Below are 21752 nucleotides of genomic sequence, written 5' to 3' on the forward strand. Positions count from 1 at the left end.
GTTGCTGTGATGTGCTGTGATGCATAATAGTCTGGTGAAAGGTCTGACTAAGTCATACCACACCTTGTTAATTTCACTTATTCATTCGAGTGTTCATTTGAGAATTTTAGTGTTCATCATTTCACCAGCTATTTGCAAACTGGCTGTATTTCTTATCTATGCCACTGTCCTCTCCAGAAATCCACATATAGCCAAAGTCTTCACACTTTTTTAACAGCAAAACTCAGATAAAACTTCAGTTTTCTACCAGTTTACCTCACAAAACCATTTTAGAACATTTTAAAATCATTAATGTAAGCTCCTTATTCCACAACATTATAAGTAAGTGATTCAGTGTAAGACTGAGATATAGTTTCATAGATGCTAACAGGCCAGAACCTGAGGAGGGGGCATGTGAGTACAGCCTTGCTGACAAGTGCCAAGTCAGTAGGTCTGCGGCCGACTCAGGTCAGGGTCTGGAGCTTTCAAATGTTGTCACCCCATCAACTCCGTTTCACTAACACTTATCAACTGCTCGCCAAAATCTAGTGCCTATTTCAAACTGAAAATTTCAAACTGATCGTGTGAGATGCGGTTTTAGGTAAATCTTTGAATTAAAAAATGTTAGAAATTAAAGTTTGTCAGTTGAAAAAGGAAAAACCCTCAGAACACCAAACAACTGTTAAATGAGAGACTATGATGTCAATTATAGTGGGAATTATTAATGAATTAAAAATAATTGTGAATAGTTATGCTTTTGATGTATGGAAAAGATTTAGCTGACTGTCCACTGGAAACATTTTTCTTTCAAGTTTATTATGTTATTACATTTACTTGTCACAGTATTGTCAGGAGTATTATATTATATAAGTAAGCAGGTTTCAAAATTGTTCAAGGCTTTATTCAAGGCTTTTAGGAAAATTGCACTTAAGACATTTCAAACTCCTTCTGCACACCATTATTCCCAGAAAAGGACTGCATTAAAAGAAAAGCACAGCCTGGTTTTTACCTGAAAATATCACATGAGCAATCATAACCTGGACTTTATTTAGTGCCTCAGTGCTGTGTTATAAAACCATATGTACCCAGTGGACAGTGGGCAATTGGTGGGGTTTGACGCTAACGGCATCCCAAGTGGACTGTACCTTGAGGGCCAGGTGAAGTCTGTCTGAGCATCACTCTCTGAGTCTGTGTTGAGAGACCAGTCGCTCTTTGACAGGGCGGCCAGGCTACAGGATGATTTCATGCATCAGTATCAAACCCTGAGAGAAACTTCTGCTCAAGTTCTTAGAGACCAAATGTGCACTAAGCAGCTGGACTGTGTGACAACTACAACTACAACAAGAGTCAAGTTTAATAAGTAAGAACATTATTTATAGGCTTCATATAAGATTTGCCACAGTGTCATCACCCTGAATTCGTTCACATCCATTAAGCGTCTCGTTCCTTTTGTGGTGGCGTCTTCAGGTTTATAATAGAAACTGACAAACTCTTTGCTTAATGAACCAGGCTGCTGTTAAGTGAGGTTCGCCTCTAAAGGCAAGCAAAATCCAGCCCTGTAATCATCCCTCTCACGTACAACCTTTCCTTGATGAGCTCCCCAGAGCCTCTTTCTATGTGAAACTGGAGCAGGCCAAGTGTGACTGAGCTGGGCCCACAGTCCAGAAAGATCCTAGCACTGACACAGTGGTAAAAGCCACAAGCTAAGAAGCTCAGCAGATAATGGGAGCCACAAACTCCAGGTTATAGATTTTGAAAAGATAAAATACTTCTTTCAAGCTTTTTTTTACAAACACCAAATTCTAACAAGATTGAAAATAAATATTTTATAATAATTTGAATTTGTAATGATGAAAAAGTAATTAAAAATTAGCATATGAAAAGGATTATTAAGAAATATTAACTGAAAAAGAAGCATCAGAAATGTTATGGTATGATCACTGATGCACTACTGACAGCAGTAAAATCTTAAAGTATTTGCAGGTGCATGGAGCAAAACCACACAACAAAATAGGAGAATCAATAATGTTATGCTAAAGTAGGAATACAATAACAGAAGTTTAGCTAACAATAATTTATGTGGGGTGTTAGTATTTATGCAGTATTTTATTATTCTAATCTAATTTTTTGGAGTTATATTAACATATACTTGTGCTGTATTTTGGTATTAGTGTAAAAGATAACAAAGTTTAACCTGACTGCATGCAATTTGTTTTATTTTGTCATCTTACCCCTGCCTGTTTAGGATGCTCTGGGCCTGCTGCTCAATGAATAAATCCCCAGGTGAGATGCCGTAGCGAGTGGAGGGCAGGGATGCCCGGCGGGCAGTGCGAGGGGAGCTGGGCACTGCTGCAATGCTGTAGTCCCGGGTGGTGGCTGGACTTGGCTCCTGCTGGGCAGCATCTTGCTGGTGGGGTTGCTGTTGTTGTTGGGGCTGGGCTGGATGCTGTTCCTGAGTCCTTGTTCTAGAAGAGACTGAGCGCTCCTGAGCTCCACCACGCCGATAGTTCTCCATATTCATCACTCTTTCCCGTTCTGAAAATCGGCTTGGTCTTTCTTGAGAGGGGGGAGGGGCTTGGTTTGACTCGGAGGAGCTTGATGTGCTAACAGGCGCAGGATCTGGGTGAGTCCTCATGGAAACCCTGCCCACTCCAGAGCGGTACGGCACCCTAGGGTCGCGTCCTTCTGTCTCTACTTCTGGTCTGTCCCTGTCTCGCCTGGCAGTAGTTTGTCTGTCAGCGGAGTCTGGATCACGCCTGGAACGGTAGCGTGGTATATAATCGCTGTCCGCTTCCTGATCCAGGAGGATGCCATAACGCTCTGAGAGCTGGCGCCGGCGCTCAGCTTTGTAGCGGGCGATGCGCTCAGCCTTAGAACTGAGGTTTGTGGATTCTGTGGGGCCAGATGTGGGTGTAGAAGAGGTGGATAGTGTTACTGGGTCAACATAAACCAACACTGGCTCTGGGCGGCTGCTGCCAGCACCACCTTTGACCTGAGGTGACCTGTCAGGAGATGACACCTGCTTCTGTGGAGCCACCGTCTCCTCTCGGCTGTAGCGTTTCACTGTGGTAAATAGTAAAAATACTTCATTAATTATCAGCAATAACCCTGGAGAACTAAAAATGATACCAAAATCATGTCACACGTTTGTAAACTGAAAATGTTGAAGTTGAGTCACACTTACAGCAGAACAATGCTCAAGAGATCAAGTATAGATTCATGTGAAAAAGAACATTCTTCACAGAACTCAATGCAGGCCTGTGAAAAACTAGCATATCCCTAACACTTCTTTAAGAATTAAGGGGAAAAGTAGATGCCAGGTGCTGCTAATCAAATGCATTTTATTAACTGAGTGTGATAACACAATGACATAATCCCAGGCCAGAATCATCCTGGCAAAGACCCCAATCCAGTCTGCTGAATGGCTTTGGAAAATGTGAAGGATAAGCGAAAACCCTTAGTGATCCCATATGTCTCAGGAGTATTGGAACAGTTGAGACGCATTTTTTGTAAACACCGCATCTCCGTGGCTTTTAAACCCTAAAACACGCGGCGCCAAAAATTGGTCTGCCCCAAGGATCGGGTCCCCCGACAAACAGAGTAATGTAGTGTACGCTGTTAAGTGCCAAGAGGATTGCCAGGACTTATACATCGGGGAAACCAAACAACCTCTGGTGAAACGGATGGCACAACACAGAAGAGCTAACTCCTCAGGTCAGGACTCCGCAGTCTACAGGTTTGAGCGGGGAGTCAAGGAGGCTAATTATGTAAAAAGGGAAAGACCATCGCTGAATCGAGGAGGGGGCCTAAGGGTACATCTGTCACCATCTTGCTGTGATTGCCGCCATTCCCCAACTCTCTGTGAAATACTCATGGCCATTGATCCGCAGGCTTTGATCAGTGGTTGTTGATCAATGGTCATGAGAATTTGCATATTAATGATCAAGGAACTGACCTCACAGCCCATTGTTCATTCAGTGGGCTACTTCCAGTCATTGTGCAATTGTGCTTTATAAGGTTGGGGAAACTAGCAGGCAGCTGAGACTGAAGAAGTCACTTGGATGAGTGATGAAACGTTTCTCCCACTGAAAACGCGACCTCCAGATAAACAGATTCAACTTTTTGGGAAGGATGGCATACATTTTGGACGTTTACCTGTATTTTGACAGGTTTTCCAGCTTTCTTTCCAGCTTTCATCTTAAAGTCTACAGGCCTCAGTTAGCATGGTATGGCTTATTTGGAAGCACTGCCAGGAGAAAGCCCAATTTCTCTAAGAAGAACATGAGCATGGCATAAGTTTGTTATGCTGCATCTGAACAAACCACAAGACTTCTGGAACAATGCTCTTTGGACGGACAAGACCAAAGCGAAGTTTGGCCAGAACGTGCAGCACCATGTTTGAAGAAAAACAAGAGATGTATAACAAAATAAACACTTCCGACCAACTGTCAAACAGGATGGTTGAGGGTTGATGATTTGGGTTTGTTTTGCTACAGGGTCTGGGCAGTCGACCATAATTCAGTTCACCAAAAGTTTACCAATGTATTGTAGCGTCAAAGAGCCCATTAGTCTGACAGCTAAAGCTTGGCCAAAATTGTGTCATGGAACAGGACAATGATCCCAAGCACAGAAGTAAATCTACAACAGCTTAGAGTAGCTGAAAACAAAAATGGTCAAGGTGTTACGGCGGCCCAGTCAAAGTCCAGACCTCAACCTGATTGAAATGCTTTGGTGGGACCTCAAGAGAGCTGTCCATAAACAGATGCCCACAAACCTCAATGAGCTGAATCAATGCTGTAAAGAGCAGTTGGCCAAAACTCCTCGACAGTTATGTGAGAGACTGATAAAGTCATACAGAAAACTACTACTGCTGAATCATAGAGTGATTGTGTAGTCCTGAGAAAACGTTCCTTTTCACATGATTGTACAAAATACATTTTGTAAAAAACACAGATGCAGTTTACACAAGGGTGACATTTTTCTGATGTGGTGAAACAGAACATTCTCAGACATTCGTATCACTTTTTTACTTCCCATCTTGCAAACTGTGGCAACATGCAATTACAAGCAGTTTCAGGGGTGCTTGATTGCTCAAAGGTATGTTGAGATAACACCAATTCTGGGAATACACACACTGACATTGCATCTCCAATGTGGTTTCATTCCATTATTTCAAAAGCTCCAAATTGTTTCAGAAGTGTCATGTTGAGTTTTTGTATTTTAAAAGCTGACAGGATTCCCTATGTTGTTCCTGAGGCTGACTTCCTGTACTTTCCATCTGATCTGTGCATGCTGATGCACCTTGCATAAAAAAATCTGTTAATCTGAGGATAGGATGTCTTAAAGAGGGAGGTTTCCCCTTGTTTCAGACAGACAATGAGCTGTGGGTCTGCACAAAAACCCAACTATGCCAACCTACTCTAACAGAGTCTATTAAAGCATATATAGAGTTAGAAATGAGGTCCTCTTCAATTGTTGAGACATATTTCAGTAGTCCAATTAAAGCAGCACAGTCCAGCAATGCATCATCCCATGCTTACCCATCACGCAAGGCTCACAGGGGTCTGAGGCACGGGTGTATCGTGGGGGATCCTCCTCAAGCATCCTGTTGGCGACCAATCCACCAGGCACCAGTGCAGGTGGTGCATCACTTTCAATGCCCTCCAGGCGCCGGGCTATCCTCTCCTTCCTGTTGGAGACAACATACAGCAGGTGCAGGTTAGAAGTGAAGGAAATCTTTGACATGTTTACATCAAAATACGTTGTCGTTCTTGAAAATACCTGTTCATTCCCAAATCCTTTCTGACCGCTCCCTCAAAATATTTCTTCAACTCTGAAACTAAAAGTAGGACCAGAAATTTGAGTTAAAGAAATGGCATGACTAACTAAACATTAATTTATTCTGTGTTATTTTTTGTAAGTGTTTAGAAGTGAAGCCCACCTTTGGGGAGGACAACCAGAAGTTTGGCATCTGTATCTGAAACACTCTTGACCAAAGCGGTCTTGTCATTCAAGGAGAAGTCACTCTGAAAACTGAAAAAGAAGAGAAGAAGACACAAACCAATATGAAACTTATGATGCAATAAACTTCTATTCTTTTAATCAGGAAGTCTAAAGTCAACCCAAAGAAAACTAATGATGCTCTAAACCTCAGATAGCCAACTAAATTCCTCTTTAGCCCTCACAACAACTCTTCCTCAGCTGACCTGTCCTAAAGAGGTAAAAGCTGTAACGCTGAAGCTCAGCTGGTGTAGCTTCTATTAAGATCCAACTTAAGAAAGAGGTCATCAATTCCGCCAATTAAGGTCTTCTCTTAATGATTTTATTTGGCAGCATGAACAGATCACACAAGCCAGGATAATTAATCTCACCCTTCTTTTGTATCCAGTAGCTTCTCCAACTATTTTATTCATCACTTAAACATAAATCTTAACATCAGTTGTGTGCGTTAAAGTTCTGGAAGTGATGCTGAGCTAACATGATGTAAGAGTAAACATAAAGCTAAAACTGAACTACATTGTTCATGCTTACATATCCAGAATTAAATCTCATTGAGCTGCTCTTGTCATCTTTTAAATAAGATTTTAGGGTGCTACTCTTCATTTTTAGGACCAGATACCTTTAATTTTGTCTTATAATTTATATAGAAGTGAAGCTATTTAGCTTGTAGCCCCAGAGCACTAACGCTGTCCTGTAAACTAATGCAAAACGGAGCTTGGTGCAGTGTGGTCCTGAAGGAGGTATTATAGCTCTAATTCCATGTGAACTAAAAGGTTTCTTAGCATAAGCTGGTCCAGGCATCTCAGCTTTTAATGGTTACTAAGCATGATAAGCTAAAGCACTCGAGTAAGTAAATCATATAGATCGGTTCAATGCGTCCCTAGATAACAAAACATAAAATAACAGTAAATGCTGCATATCATTTACTTTTAGTTTACATTATAGGTAGCTATATAAATAAATCCACCTGCTATAAACCCATTTTTAAATTGTTTTAATATTGGTATCCCATCGTGATTTCACATAAAGAGAGTTTATTCTTTACTGACCTTAAGGTGTCTGTTGGCAGCGAGGTGGAGGTACAAAGTTTGGTAGACGCTTTAGATCCAAATCCTGAGAAGAGAAACAAGACACAGTTAAACTTGAATAATAAATATATACATATATATGTTGGCATTGCAAGTACCGAAGCATCTGTATCAAAATAATAATAATGGATTGGATTTATATAGCGCTTTTCAAGGCACCCAAAGCACTTTACAATGCCACTATTCATTCACACACTGGTGGACGCAGCTACGGTTGTAGCCACAGCTGCCCTGGGGCAGACTGACAGAAGCGAGGCTGCCATATCGCACCATCGGCCCCTCTGGCCAACACCAGTAGGCAAGCAAGGTAAGGTGTCTTGCCCAAGGACACAACGACCAGGACAGAGAGCCCAGGGATCGAACCGGCGACCTTCCGGTTACAGATGCGATTCCCAACCCCCTGAGCCACGGTCGCCCCGTAAATAAACCGTATGTTTCACTATAATGTATTACAGAGTTCTTTATCCACTAATCAAAGACAAAACCTGAAACAAAATTTAAGAAAAGGAACAAGAAACAGCTCAATATGCATCATAAAGAAAGTTTTTTAAAACCTTCTGAACAGCTGAGCTATTTTGAACTTTAAAATTACATCTAAATGTAAAAAAACAACTACAACTTTACAATAAAACAAAAGAATGGCACAATCTTTGCTCTATTGTATTTACAAGCATACAATTCTGGTAGCATGGTTGTAGCATACATGGTATAACTATGCTATAATTGTACTGCTTAGAGACAATCAAGAAAGAATGGAAAAGCCTTGTTGCTTCGATCACTTTCCAGAGGTGTTAAATCCTGTCTAGCTGCACTTTAAATATGTGTTTTTGTGTTTGAAACTTGTATAAATCCACGACTGAATTGCTCGGTCCTTATCCATATTTGATTTCAAAGTACTTCAAACAACATACATATCCACCAGTGTTGCTTGGTGGAGTTTTTTTTTATAGTGTACTATAACACCTACCAATCCAACAATCAGTACAAGACATATAGCCTTATATTATTTTTCTTTTGACATTTAAAGATGAGGAAAATCAAAACTTCAACCCATTCACAATCTAATTTTTTATGAGGAAACAACAACCTTTTACCAACATTAGAAAATCTCTTTACATGGGCACAAGAATTTAAGTTAAAGTAAACAATGACATTTAATGCAGGAAACAAAAATCAATCAATAAATAACTTAATCAATATTAAACGAAACCATGACCAGCTTTGGACAAAACACCTACCAAGCTGGGAACAGACAGACAAAGACATTTTGAAATAATTCACAGGATTATTTTGATGGGAAAACACAAGACCGATATAAAATAGGTTGATATTATAGAGCGATTGACCAAGAGTTGCTGCTGTGCTCTTCTCAAACTAAACACTTGGTTCATTTCTCACAGGAAATTTCCAACCCCACAATGAGCTCACTTCAAAAAAAGAAAACTCTGAGTTCACATCCAGTTCCCAACTGATATCTGACCTTCTCGCTCACATGTCACAGCAACAGCAGCCTGTTGTAAAGTTGTATCCCAGTATAGGGGACCGATCACATTACTGCTCCAGACGCCTCCATAACATCTTATTTTGGCCCCCGAGTGACTGTGTGGCAATGCTGTGAAACTTTTGTTTTGCAGGGTAAGAAGGAAGCGTGGATGTGTAAAGATGTGGTTCTGGAGAAGGCAAAATCCTGACAAGTATCAAGTTTAAGGGTTTCTCGGTAATATGTAGGTGACTTCAGAGAAATCAAAATCTGTTAGACTCCTTCATTTTATAATTTATGCTCTTCTCTGTTTACAAAACACAGATTGCTGAAAAGCTGTCCATGACTACTTCTGTACTCTGTACTTCTGTATTTTCACATGTGCGATCAATAAATGCCATAACCTTTGACATAATCTGTTCTCAAATCCACAAACATTCAGCGTTTTCACAGCCTGTGGGAATTCGTAGAGCTGCATGTATCTGTCAGTCTGTGATTTCACTAACATACTTCCTCTGGTGGAAAGCCCCTTGTACAGATGTCAGCTTGTCTTTCCTTGGAAACGCCTGCAGGTTGTCAACAAAACAAGCAGCACAAGCATCAAAGCTGGCACTGCCAGAGAGCGGCTTAGGCTGCTGACGGTCCTAAAGTGAGCGTGGAGAGGAGAGGGATTTTCTATAAATATTCAGAGGTGCAAAATAGACTCCCTGAGTGAACTAGGGCTTTGCTTTCCACACAGTGTCTTCCCATCATACACCTTGTGATGTTTTTACAAAGCGTTTCATGAAGAGTGCATTTACAAGATAAGGCATCCACAGGAGCATCTACCTGTTGAAATATAAAGTGCTAAATGAGAGTAGCTAAACCACACTTTTTAGTATCATAATCTTAATTTAAAAAATTTTGCATAGTTTAAATCTCATATCACAACTGTTTGATCCAACCAATAAGAAGTCTCAAGGTGAATCACCTCATCTATCAATCTCTGTCACTTTTCTTAGCTAAGAGCTAAATTGCATGGATCTTCCAAGCTAATCTAGACAGTTAAAGGTATTCAAGTGGGTTAAGAAAGTCTTCCTAAAGCCTCTTCCTCTTCAACAGGCCTTACCTGTGCCAGAGGGCTGCACATGGTTCACATGGTAACTAGAGATCCATGGGTTTCGAAACATGTTTAAGGAGAAGAACAGAAGGATAGCCTACGCCTATACTCCCCTCTGGTCACAGTGGTGGTAACGGTGGTGGACAGCAGGAGTGGCAGCAGTGAAGATGAAGGTTGCTACCAGCAAGCCGAAAAGGAGGGATGGAGGTGGTGACACGACCTCGCACGCACACACATATATACACACACGGACACGCAGAGCAGAGTGACTGGCCACAAAGCAAGCTACAGCCTGGACAGAGTGGCAGTCGTGCAATGCCGGTGTGTATGTCGGTGTGTGTTCGTGCACGCAAGCGAGCCGAGAGAAAGAGGGAGAGACAGCACAGCAGGGTGCTAAAGCAGCTCAGAACCCTAATCAGATTACAGGCAGAAATTAGCCTTGATGATGAAAACTCTGGAACAGGATTGGAGGAGGATGCCAGGAGGACTGCAGGTGGTGGTGTGGGGCCCAGGACTACTGGAAGTCAGATGGTAGCTTAACACTGGCATAGTAAGGGCATGCTTCAGCCAACATTGCCAAGTGCCATCAAACTTCTATAAACTGAAGCCAAACACTGCATTAATATTATGATTAGGCTCTTAGGCTACATTCACACTGCAGGTCTTAATGCTCAGTTCTGATTTTTTGATCAAATCCGATTTTTTGTCTGCTTGTTCACACTACAAATAAAATGCGACAGCAAACGCGCTCTTGTGTGACCCCTCAAAGCGGCCCGCATGCGCAAAAGAAGACGTCACACACAACGCGCTCTGTTTTAAGTTATAGAGTTATTTTGTTATTTATATATGGCCTAATAATTATCCTTATTGCTGTTTTAGAGAGGAGCGGTGCTTCAAAGGATAGTTGGAAATGTCTGTCAGAATCTGCAGATTATACAGTACACATAAAATGTTCACATTTCTCCAACTTTGTCTTCCCAACAGTTTCACTAACATCTACACGGGATGGCCAGGAATCTTCTCCGGCGCTGATAATTGGTGTCTGTCTTGTGTCAGTGACGTAAAAGACGGATTTAAAGCGACATGACCGTTCAAACAGCAGTCGCTTTCTAAAACATCAGATGTATCAGATTCAGTACCACATACCAAAGTGACCCAGATCACCTGCAGTGTGGCTGTGAAACTTTTAGTCATTTTAGTATTTATTATTTATTAGTATTTTAGTTTAGTATTACAGTTTACAAGAAAATAAAATTCAGTGTATTCCCAAAGCAATGATTCACTCTAGTTGCAAGGCTATCAGTTTCACCCTGAAGTCAGTAAGGCTTTCATATACAGGGATGTGGCTGATAAGAAATGGCCTTAAATTTGGTTTCCTTCTCATCATACTCCATCAAAACTGTGCTATAAGATCATTGCTTTTTGCTTCAGCACCTGCTTCATGTTCATTGTTTGCTGCTAAAAATATGCCAGCGAGTCAGGCATATATGATAATCACATAGTGCTGGTGCAGAGGCAGTTTTATTGAAGAAATGGCAGAAGCCACTTCTGTCAGTCATTACATCAGTGAGACGAGTGAGGACAACGCAGCACCCTGGAGGTCACAGTGAGATTTCAGAGAGTCATGGCATAATCTCCTCCAGCAGTGCAACAGCTGGCCACCTTTAGTGATATAACACATGGAAATATATATTGGGAGAATGTATGAAAAGCTCTCTGTTTTTAAGAACTTAAACTCTGAAATATCCATCCATCCATTTTCTCCCACTCTTGTTTTTGCCCTTGTATATGTAATGTTTTCAGCAGAAAGTTTGGATCACAAATACATTAGGTAGCGTAGCTTACTGCTAAAATTATATATGGCAATTAAAAAATTTATAGTTCAAAGTACATTAAAAGTACAAGGTAAATAAAAACACCTCAAAATTCAGAATTAGTCATGTGAGATTTCTTAGCTGTTTGTGGGCCACAGTTTCAATCATTCTCTGCTATTTGTGACAATAAATGCTTATATGTGATGCAATGTACGAGGCATAAAAAGCCCTAAAATCACAATGTGTAGAGCACCTGGAGCAAGGATGTATGCAGCCTGTAGTGTTTCCTGTAGATAACAGAGGATGAAGTTGTTTTTAACGATCGGTGACCTGATTTAAAAACAAAATCTTGTTACACAGTTTTGGAATCACTTGCTTACTCACTCGTCTTCTCTGCGTGATGCGTTTTCTCACCCTTTCACACACAAACTACCCCCACCTCCTCCAGTCTGCCTCTGCACCCTGTAGACGCCCCTAATAAGGCAACATGTGTTGTGAGTGGCTGCCTCGGAGAGAGGTCACCCCGTCAGGCAGCCTGCCTGTGTTTATCAAGGGACCATCTCCACGCCTTCTCCCCGCTGCTCTATCTTGTTTTCCTTGCCATTCCTTCTTTTCCTTCCCCAGATTTGCCATCCGTGCATCTGCCTCACACACTCCTCTTGTCTCTCCCACTCATTCCCAACAACTCCTTCTCATTCTCCATGTCTTTCTCTCTCTTCTACTCTTTATTGCATTCATTTTATTTCACTTTGTCTTATCGGTTTCTCCACCACTTCCAGTAGCAACAAACACAAGACATCCTCTTTCACTCATTCTCTGTCTCATTGGTTGCATACAAATTTATCATTTCAAAATCTGCCAGACGTCATTCATAAGGCTTTTCTTAGAAGTAAACCACAGTGGCAGGGGATGTAATACTTCAAGCTTTCCAAGTAATAAAGATGGACTACGGGTGGATGAGCTGATGACAAGATGGGAACTCGTGTCAGACATCACGACCAGCGCTCAGGTTTAAGATCTGATTTGCAATCCTCTTCTATCATTCAGAATTTACAGTAACCCAATAAAGAAGTGTCTCCTTAATTTTATATGAGGATATCATTTAAAAGGTCAGCTGTAAATATCTCACTTATGCAATTTTTGTACAATTTTTAGTGCATTTGTACAATAAATGAGCTTTCTTAATGCACAATATCAGCAAATCTAAATTTTAAATAAAAAAAAATACTTCACTTTTGAAATTAGGATATCCTGCCAAAACATTATCTGTAAATAAATCATAGCAACAAAACTCTGATGTTAACAGGCCGTCAGCGACATTAAAGGGATGGATGTGCACATTCAGACCACTTGGTGGTCTCACGGTCTGTTAGGTGGAAGACACAATGTGAAACTTTGCTCTACAATTTCATCACTTTTCAGCACAGGATGTACAAACGCTGTCATGCAACCTTCAATAAAACTCAACACCCAGAACATCATGTAAACACCACTTAACAAATCCCTGCATGACTCAGCATCAAAGCATCTCTCTGCTAATCACGCTTGACCTGAGAAGCCCAAGCTGGATATAAAGAGTTTTAGCTAAGTTTGGAGGTATTCCTACAGACAGCAACACCATAGGATAGTTTGTTTGAATCTGTTTTGACAGCCTTAGCTTTACTGGGCTTAAAACTTTCTGTGATGATACTTATGGGGGGCTTGTGTCGAGTACAATGTTGTGCTTTTGCATTCCGAGTTAAAGACAATATTTCAACTCACAAAAACAAGCACTTAATTCCCGTGCATACCATTCCTGCTGCACTGCATCACAATCTGCAGCCACTTTAGTGAGTTAAAGAAAAATCATTTCCATGAAGTCATTTGGTGAGTTTAAACTGCTATGTGTCAACATTATAAAGAAAAAAATGATTAAATGATTCCAAATATTAACCATAATGACACAATAAAAAAATCATTATACACACTGATTAACTAAACAGAGAAATCATTCCCCAAATTTCCTTTACACTCTATATATTTTGTTGTCGTCATAGTGGATCATCTGCCTCAATCTCACCTGACCCTTAGCATCCTCTTCTACATGTCATCCTTCACTGCAACCGTGAATCTGGTCTTTTCCTCCTGTCGGGCAGCTCCGTCTTCAGCATCTTTTGTCTAGTGTCTCCACTTTTCCTCCTCTGCCAATGTCTAAACCATCTCAACCTTCACTCTCTAACTTTGTCTCCAAACTACTGAACCTGAGCTGTCCCTCTGACATACTCATTTCTACCACTGACCCTCCTGGTCCCTCTTACTATCTTCAGCTGTGCCACCTTCTTCTCCTTCTCAAGCTCCGATATTGCCTGTGCCTCCGTCTCCAAACCAGACATTGTAGCAGGTCTCACTATCACTATTGAAACTTTCCCTTTCGCCATTGCTGCTATCCTTTCATCCTTGACACTCGTCTCTGAGGGATGAGACATTTGTCTCTGTCCACTCCTCTTCCTTACCTCTCTTGTGTACTGTCTGTTGCTTTGGTTGATTTGACCCTGGAGTTAATTTTGCCAAAAAGTGATGAACAACAAACAACTATCAGCAACCAGCAGCTAAAACTGATCCAGGGTTACAAACTTGATTCTTTTTAAATTAAATCCTCTGGCCCTGCCTCACAGTCCACCAGTATATATGTTAGGTTAATGGTTGATACTAAATTATCTTCATGTCCAGGGTGCATCTAGTCAAATATGAGCTGGAATGGGCTACAACTTCCCTGTGACCCAAGAACAATACCTGAGAAAAAAATGGATGGATGGTTCATAAATCTGTACTTTTTATTCACAAGATTTTATTTTTAATCTGGATTTAAAAGATAATTACATAGAAACAGCAGTCAGCCTCCTCTTGTGGCCACAAGCACAGCTTGGTCCCTGTGTGACTCTTTTCTAAACCAGACATTTAAATTTAAACGTTAAGACGCTCTCTTTTTTTCCTCTATGTTTCTTCACAACGTCGTTGTGATGTCACACTGCAGATGGGTTACTTTGCTCAGCATTGTTTTTCAGGTTCTCTAATACTCTGTACAGCATATGAATCTCTGCTCCCGCTAACTACTCACATCTTGTTTTAGTCCACATGAATAAATTAATTCTGTCATTTTCTTTTCCCAGAACTTTTCCCAGAGTAGTAAAAAAAACAAGATTACAGCACATCTGGTGCTTACTGTAGAACAGCAAAAAGCTTTTGTTTCATTGCAGAAAAATGTTGATTATATCTACATGCTACTTTGCACTTCCAGCAGCAGCAGACAATATGCTCAAAGTTGGCCTGCCTAATAAAGGTTGGCCTGCCTAATAAAGGTTGGCCTGCCTTTATTAGGAGAATTTCTTCCTTTTTGATTAGCTATTGTGCACTAAATCACATAGAGATACATGTGCTTATGTAGACACATGTACACACACGTACAAGATGCACACACAGGTCAAATGAGAAGCAGAGTGAGCACTGCTGGAACTTTCATGCTTCCTCCTTCCTTAAACATTTACTCTGGCATTCCCTCTTTAGATTCACATCTGTGTTCCTCTCTGCTGAGTTGCATCAGCTCTGCCTGACGCTCAACACAGAAATCTGCCCGCTCTGCTCTTATATGGATATTGATGAGCACAGAGGTCGATGCAGAGGAGAGACACTAGAGTTCATCAACTCTCAGAGCAGTAGAGAGGGAGGAAAACAAAACAGAGATGGAGACCGAGAGAGAATCAGTAACAGAGGAGGAGGACGATTTCACGCGAGAAATGATTACTTAATGATTTGGCTATCCTTTCTTTAGGGGTACATTGTCCGTTGTCTTCACATTATACAACATTACGAGGTAGCTTAAGGCAACTCATGAGCAGACAAAGGAGAAACATCAGTTCAATTAGATACAGTGCATAGTTACTTTTGTACTTTGCATTAATGCAGATCCATTTCTGCAGCTTCTCTACTGTTTGCTGGATAAAGAGCAGACAACTGAGCTGAGACAGACTCCATGATTAGCCACTGCTCTTATTAAAGCCCATGTTACACTACTGGAGATTCAGACTGACTATAATCAACGTGATTGCAGACAATAAAATGACCAAAACAAAGGCGACAAACCCTCAGTTATGAGTTGTAAAACATTATGAAGCAAGAACACGATATCAGTAAGAGAGGATATCCTTAATATGGACACCTTAGGCACACAGTTCTGGCACCGAAGTCCCCAGCTCTATGGTGTACAAACTTTATGTTTACAAATGACAGCCAATCAGAAGAAAGTTAGCTTAAATGGAGGGGGAAAGGAGCTGAAAGGGCTTGTTTCAGAGTGTTGAAGAAACAAGAGACTGCACTGGGGTCGAATAAGAGATAAAAATAGGATTATTTATAACTATGAATCACACAAAACTACTTTAGAAGGGGCCAAGAATAAAAATACAGAGCTGAAAAGGAGCACAATAATTCCCTTTTCACTCATAATCACATGCTAAAAATCGGTCAGAGATTATCCATGGCACTTGAGTATCTACAGAGATCTTGTGTTAAAGAACTAATTTATTAATTTGCATGCATTGGCCAACTTCAGAGGTTTCTATCACCCTTAACCTAAACATTAATCATACAATTAGAGTAAAGCCAGACTATTAGAAGACCCAGAATGGATAGCTGCCTAACACAGTGCGGACAGCAGACAGCACAATCACAAATCATGCTGAGCTGAGGAGACAGGGGTCAGGAAAGTTTCTCATTCAGGCTGCAGAAGAGTGATGAAAGGATTTTAAAGAAGTAGAAATGGCTCTAATTAGCCTAGACTACAGCTAAGATTAATGCACACCAGAGAAATCCTTTCCCTTTGATAAAGTTATGAGAAGTTATGCTTAAAAGCATGGAAATCTGTTGTTAAAGTCAGTCAACCTGCAATTCTTGTATAGCACTTCCCTACTCTCCCAGAGCACTCACAGCGCTTTATACAGCATGTCTCATTTACCCAATCACACGAGCCCTTCTTATGCAGAATTGCTTTCTATCTACCATTCACACACCGATGGATACATCAGAGAGCAAGTGTATCGGCAGATATATGTCCTGTCGGATAATATCTGCATGTTAACAAATATTTATCTGGTGTGTTATTTTGACTCAGTGTTCAAAAGAAAAATAATTTTTTAGAAACATGAAATTTTTGCTTCCTTGAAAGAAACAAATCAATCTTCTAATTTGAATATTTGTTTTCTAGAGATGAAACACACTATAAACCCTTGCTGTTCTTCAAAGTAGATCAAACACGTATCCAATAAAACAGAACAAAGTATGTATGTATGCATGTATTGCTAACTGGGTAAATGCCTACACATAAGCTCGTAACACTTGGAGGTTTGAGCCAATCTCAATTCTCATTTGTGGATGAACAGAGTCCAGTGGCACAGGGTCAAGCCTGGGGCCGGCCAGTAAACCTGTCTGTTCACTTTGATGAGTGCAGCAGGTGCAGAGCACCAAACAACTGGTGTATGGCATCACATGCTCCCCCCACCACCCCTCACAGAGGCACACATGCTATAAAAACAAAACTGTGGAGAAATGATGCCGGCCGATGCCGGAACAACACACTGGCCCAGCACATACTCATCAGATCAGCTGCACTTGCATACCACCATACAGCTATAATCTGGGGCTTGGAATGCTAATACCCATGTGGTTACTTGAGACATAAGTGCAAAACTAACAAGAAGCAGACTCGGCTATGAAGAAAATGTAAGCTAGACACCATCTGAAGACTGTTCAGTTTTGTGTTTTGGAGGTAAAGTTTGCCTCCATTCATGGGCATATGACAGAAAAGGAGGGACAATGAAGGACGTCTTCCAATCATAAAGAGAACATTTAAACTATAGGACTGTTGTTAAAGTCAGTGAACCTGCAAACACAACCACCTACAGGAGTAACAGTCATCTATGAGTGTTTTGTACCACTCTGAAACTATAAATAAAGATTCCTCTAAAAATATAATCAAATCAAAGTCTTAGAAACATTATACAGATGGTCATTGAGCTAAAGAGGTCTTATTACAAAGCATTTCGCCTACAAATATCTGTTCAGCATTTTAAAAATGACATCCAATTTGACGGCGCATCATTTGGTGATTGCGCACAATGCCAAGTTTACTTAATCAAACAAGCAGAAAGTTACCGGTATCTTTAAGCATTGTTGCCCTCTATATGTTTATGCTAAATGACTGACGTTTCATAAAAATAAAGGAATTTTCAATCATGTAATCTGTTTATATGTGATGTGCTGACTTAGAATTTAGGATAGCAGACATAAGATTAAACCAGCAGAGATAAAATCATACTTGCAACTCACGTTAGCTCCAATAAAAAGGAATCGAGAAAAGTGGTTCACAGGTGAAGTCCATCTATCCTGGAAGGAGAGATATCAAACCGCCACACAATAATGCTGAGGAGGCAGGAGGTGCAGGTGTGAGCAGGTAAACCCAAACAGAGAGCCTAAGTCATCTACCGTGAAGCAGGTCCAACCTCAGCAGCTGACAAATATATCCCGGTGCTTTCCCTCTAGCTCTGCGGTTCTGAGATAAATAAATCAGTCCTGGAACAGCCAAGCAAAGAAAGGGAAGGAGGGAGAGGGAGAAAGAAGGAGAGGGAGTGGGGTATGCAGGAGATGGGTGAAGGACAGAGGGAAAAGAACTGAGGGGAAAAGAGGGGTGAAGCTGAGAAAAGGTACACAGGCTAGGTGTCTGGATACTCCTATAGTTAGTGATTCTTCAAACTATTCCAAAAGTGAAGATAGGTGGTTCCTGAAATGTCCATTCTGCAAATCAGGTTTGTATCACCGGTCTAATAGAGTTTAAACTGAGGGTCAGAGGCAACACCGCGCTACTTCCAAAGAGTTTAGGGAGTGCGGGCCAAAATTGTTGCAGTAACCTTATCCCACAGCTACCATGTATGGGCTGAAGAGAGCAGCCTCAATTGAGGGGCATCTGCCATAAATAGCCAGGCAGCGTCGGGCTCCCAGAGCAGGAGGATCGAATCAGCTGTTACAACTACAATCCAGCAGCACTGCGTGATCCAGGCTGCGCAGGAACGCCTGCTCTATGACACCAGGGTCATACACAGCGCACTGTTTCACTTGCATTCATTTCAACCAGCCACCTGACCAGTTTGTTCAAAGAAACTAGGATTGCATCAAACGCTGGGATGATGCTGCATTTCATGTTAGGACATTTAAATTCATCTCTGGAGCTTGAGGGGCACAACTGTCACTACATATGCAGCCTCATTGTGCAGAATTTCACATAAATTTGACAGATTATCAACATGATCCATGTCAAACTGCTTACACAGGACAGCTGTGAGATGCTCAAAACAGGAACTCTTGAGCCGACTGTTTACAAAAGCTCACATGTATGACACAGTTTAAAAAGTTGCAGTTTTCATGTCCAAAACAGACAAAAAAAAAACAAATGCATATCACTACTTTAACTTCATCTGCTACTACAAGGACTCCTTGCCATGTTTTAAACAAAGTGAATCAAACAGTAAAATACAAACGCAAATGCAGTAAAGCAATTATGGGCTTTTTAAGATGTTTGATAACAGCAGGGACATTAAACTGTATTAAATAAGTCCTAACGCTGTATTTTCTATATAAAAAAAGATCAGCACATCCAGGTGATTAACTTGTGGCTACCGATATGTGTCTTTGGGAACTGTGGTGAAAGAGAAGCAGGTCAATTTAGGGTTTTGCTCCTTGTTACAGTCGGTTTTGTGTTTAATTGCTGTTTGTCTCCATCTTGTGGTGTTGCATTGTAACTGCAGGACGGGTCACCAATTCAAACATTTTACAGAATAAAGATTAAAGATAAAGAAATCACTTTATGTAGTTATGTTCATAATTTATCTCCTTACAACACATTGGAAAAATGTTATTTTTCTGTTCTGACCTTTTTCTGTCATTTTTTTTGCCACATTTATGTAGTTTTATCTATGAGTAACAGTCAGATGCGTAATCAATATACTTCAGTAATTTCAGTCAACAATGTTGCTGCCTTACACATCTGTTTTGGGTATATCTACACATTCATGACTTTTACTCTCATTTTTTTCCTATATAAAATGCATCTTTGTGGTTAGATACACACACAAGTAGGATTAATGTGCATTCAATAAAGGCAATGACCACTTACCTAACAGAAACCTATCCATTTGTCTGTTATTTTGTGGCCTTGGTAAACCAAAACATATTTTCCAGTTGAGAAAATGACCCTAAAATTTAAAAAAACTGGTTAAGAAATCATTTTATTACAATTGTGTTCATGGGAAGCTTTTTGCATGCAGAAAAATCCTGTTTACAGTCAGGAATACAAGTTTATGTGGACAGGCTGAAGGGTGGCAGAAAATGAGGGCAACTGTCACTGTGGCATTAATGGACTTACTTATTCCACATCCAGCACAGGCAAGCAGGCTTGACAGGTGTACAGTAATGACAGATATGTAGGCAACTTACTGAGAACTGGACTGACTCAGAGGCTGAGGCAGCTGTGATGGAGGGACAGCTGGAGATGGATGGCAGGGAGGTCTGCAGAACAAAGCCAGACTGTTTCATTCAAAGAATCCCAAGTACACAAAAAGACAAAAGAGAAGTGATGCTTTCCTTGATACAATGGGGAAGTGTATGAAGATTTGGAATAACCTTGCTGTTTGCATTATTTGGTGATTAAGTGAGAGTTACAGACAAAAAGAATTCTAATTACAACCATTACAAATCCCCAGCATTTACCAACAGTTTGTACATCACCTGACTGGACAGCAGTAATCTCAAACTGGTAGCTTTGGATCCAATGTGAACAGCATTCAGAGGAAATTTCAGATCATCCTTCTTTGCAGATATCCTTCATCTCAGCTGTATTCAGTGTAAATGCACATCTTAACGTCATTCTATTGGATTAAGGTTTTGGATGCTTCAAAAGACAGATTATCTTTATTTGAAGCCATTCTGAATTAGATTTGCTTCAATATTCAGGTTCATTGTCCACGCTGTCAATCCATACAAGACACAGAAGCTAGATGTGTGTGTGTGTGTGTGTGTGTGTGTGTGTGTGTATACTCTATATATACTCTATATATATAGTATATATAGAGTATATATTAGTGACCTATTGTTTTTCTAGGCTCTTAATAATAAAGGTAGAGACAGCACTGCACAGTAGCAGTCAAAATATTTTAGCTACTGAATTAGCATCATATAACTATATAAGGAAACACTATTCTAGCAGTACAGACTTTATAATTTAATTAAGTAGCAGTGTATTAGCCCCTAATGTACAACAATCAACAGTTTCGTTTAACTGAAGGCGTGCAGGTGTAATTTTTTTTATATATTTACCTGAGCTAGCTCTCATCAAGGTTACAGGCGGCCATTTTGAAAGTTCAACACTGGGAAAAGTACCACCTCAGTCTTTGAGACAACTTTCAGTTAAAAACGAGCACCAGAGAAAATGTTCAGAGTCATAGTAAGAAACAAAGGTAAGACCACGACAAACCTTTTCTCAAAAAAGTCCAAAATTCCAGTTTAAATGTCCAGAGAAAGCTAACTAAACTTTAATTAGCTTTCTGTAAATAACACTAACTATGGCATTTTACCATTAAAGACTGGGAACTCTTGAAAGTGTGAAACAGGACTGAAATAAAACCTTTTACTGGTTTATTAATTATGGCCACATCCAGAGTAAAGTATATAAAAAATACTATACAGCTATACTGTGTAAGTAACCATTATACTGGCTAATATAGTGGAGGTCACCCTCCTGGTGTCAAAACACTTTCATCTGTCAGTGTTTTTAATGTCGCAGCTGATCCTTGTAATTTAGCTTGCACTCCAAATATGGTAACTGTCAGAAGCTGCATGTAGCTTAAGAAACAACGCTGCAGTGCCTTTGTACGCTGTGCCCATGAACAAAAAACACCCACAGCGTAATGAAAAGACAGCCTACCTATATTGGGATCAATAAAGTATCATATAAGAGGAAGCAGTAATCTGACTTTTCACTCTCATCTTAGAAAAAAAAGATGGCACACAGAGGAAATTGAAGAGGATGGATGCCCTCCAAGTCTCCCAGAGAGCATGCTGGGAGGTTTTTACAAGGTTCAGCTCAAGTATTGTCTTTGCCAACGCTTTGATCCAGCAAGTGGAGCTCAGTGTGACAGTCTGGCACGGTAATTGGGCTGAAATTGCCAGCACACAAGTGAACATGTGTGAAAACACTCGCATATTTGTGCTTA

General features: G+C 40.5%; 1 protein-coding gene across 7 annotated transcripts in view; it reads right to left on the reverse strand.

Moving 5' to 3' along the window:
- The window catches only part of LOC146613027 (supervillin-like), a 46693-nt gene extending 36621 nt beyond the window's left edge, over nt 1-10072 (reverse strand). For 5 of the 7 annotated variants that reach the window (XM_085377266.1, XM_085377263.1, XM_085377264.1 and 2 more), the window contains exons 1-6: nt 9656-10071; nt 7029-7092; nt 5921-6012; nt 5761-5818; nt 5520-5668; nt 2211-3042 (exon numbers count right to left, since the gene is read on the reverse strand). In XM_085377266.1, coding sequence (XP_085233392.1) covers nt 2211-3042; nt 5520-5668; nt 5761-5818; nt 5921-6012; nt 7029-7092; nt 9656-9716 — 1256 coding nt within the window. In that variant the 5' untranslated portion in view covers nt 9717-10071. Of the gene's footprint in view, nt 1-1124; nt 1209-2210; nt 3043-5519; nt 5669-5760; nt 5819-5920; nt 6013-7028; nt 7093-9655 lie in introns of all 7 variants that reach the window. The other 2 variants (XM_085377267.1, XM_085377262.1) reach the window with 2 other exon arrangements.
- Between the last annotated feature and the right edge of the window lie 11680 nt (nt 10073-21752).

Source organism: Diplotaxodon limnothrissa, linkage group LG18 (assembly GCF_057381915.1).
Source record: "Diplotaxodon limnothrissa isolate DT_005_m linkage group LG18, D_limnothrissa_male_GT1.1, whole genome shotgun sequence".
Lineage (NCBI taxonomy): Eukaryota > Metazoa > Chordata > Actinopteri > Cichliformes > Cichlidae > Diplotaxodon > Diplotaxodon limnothrissa.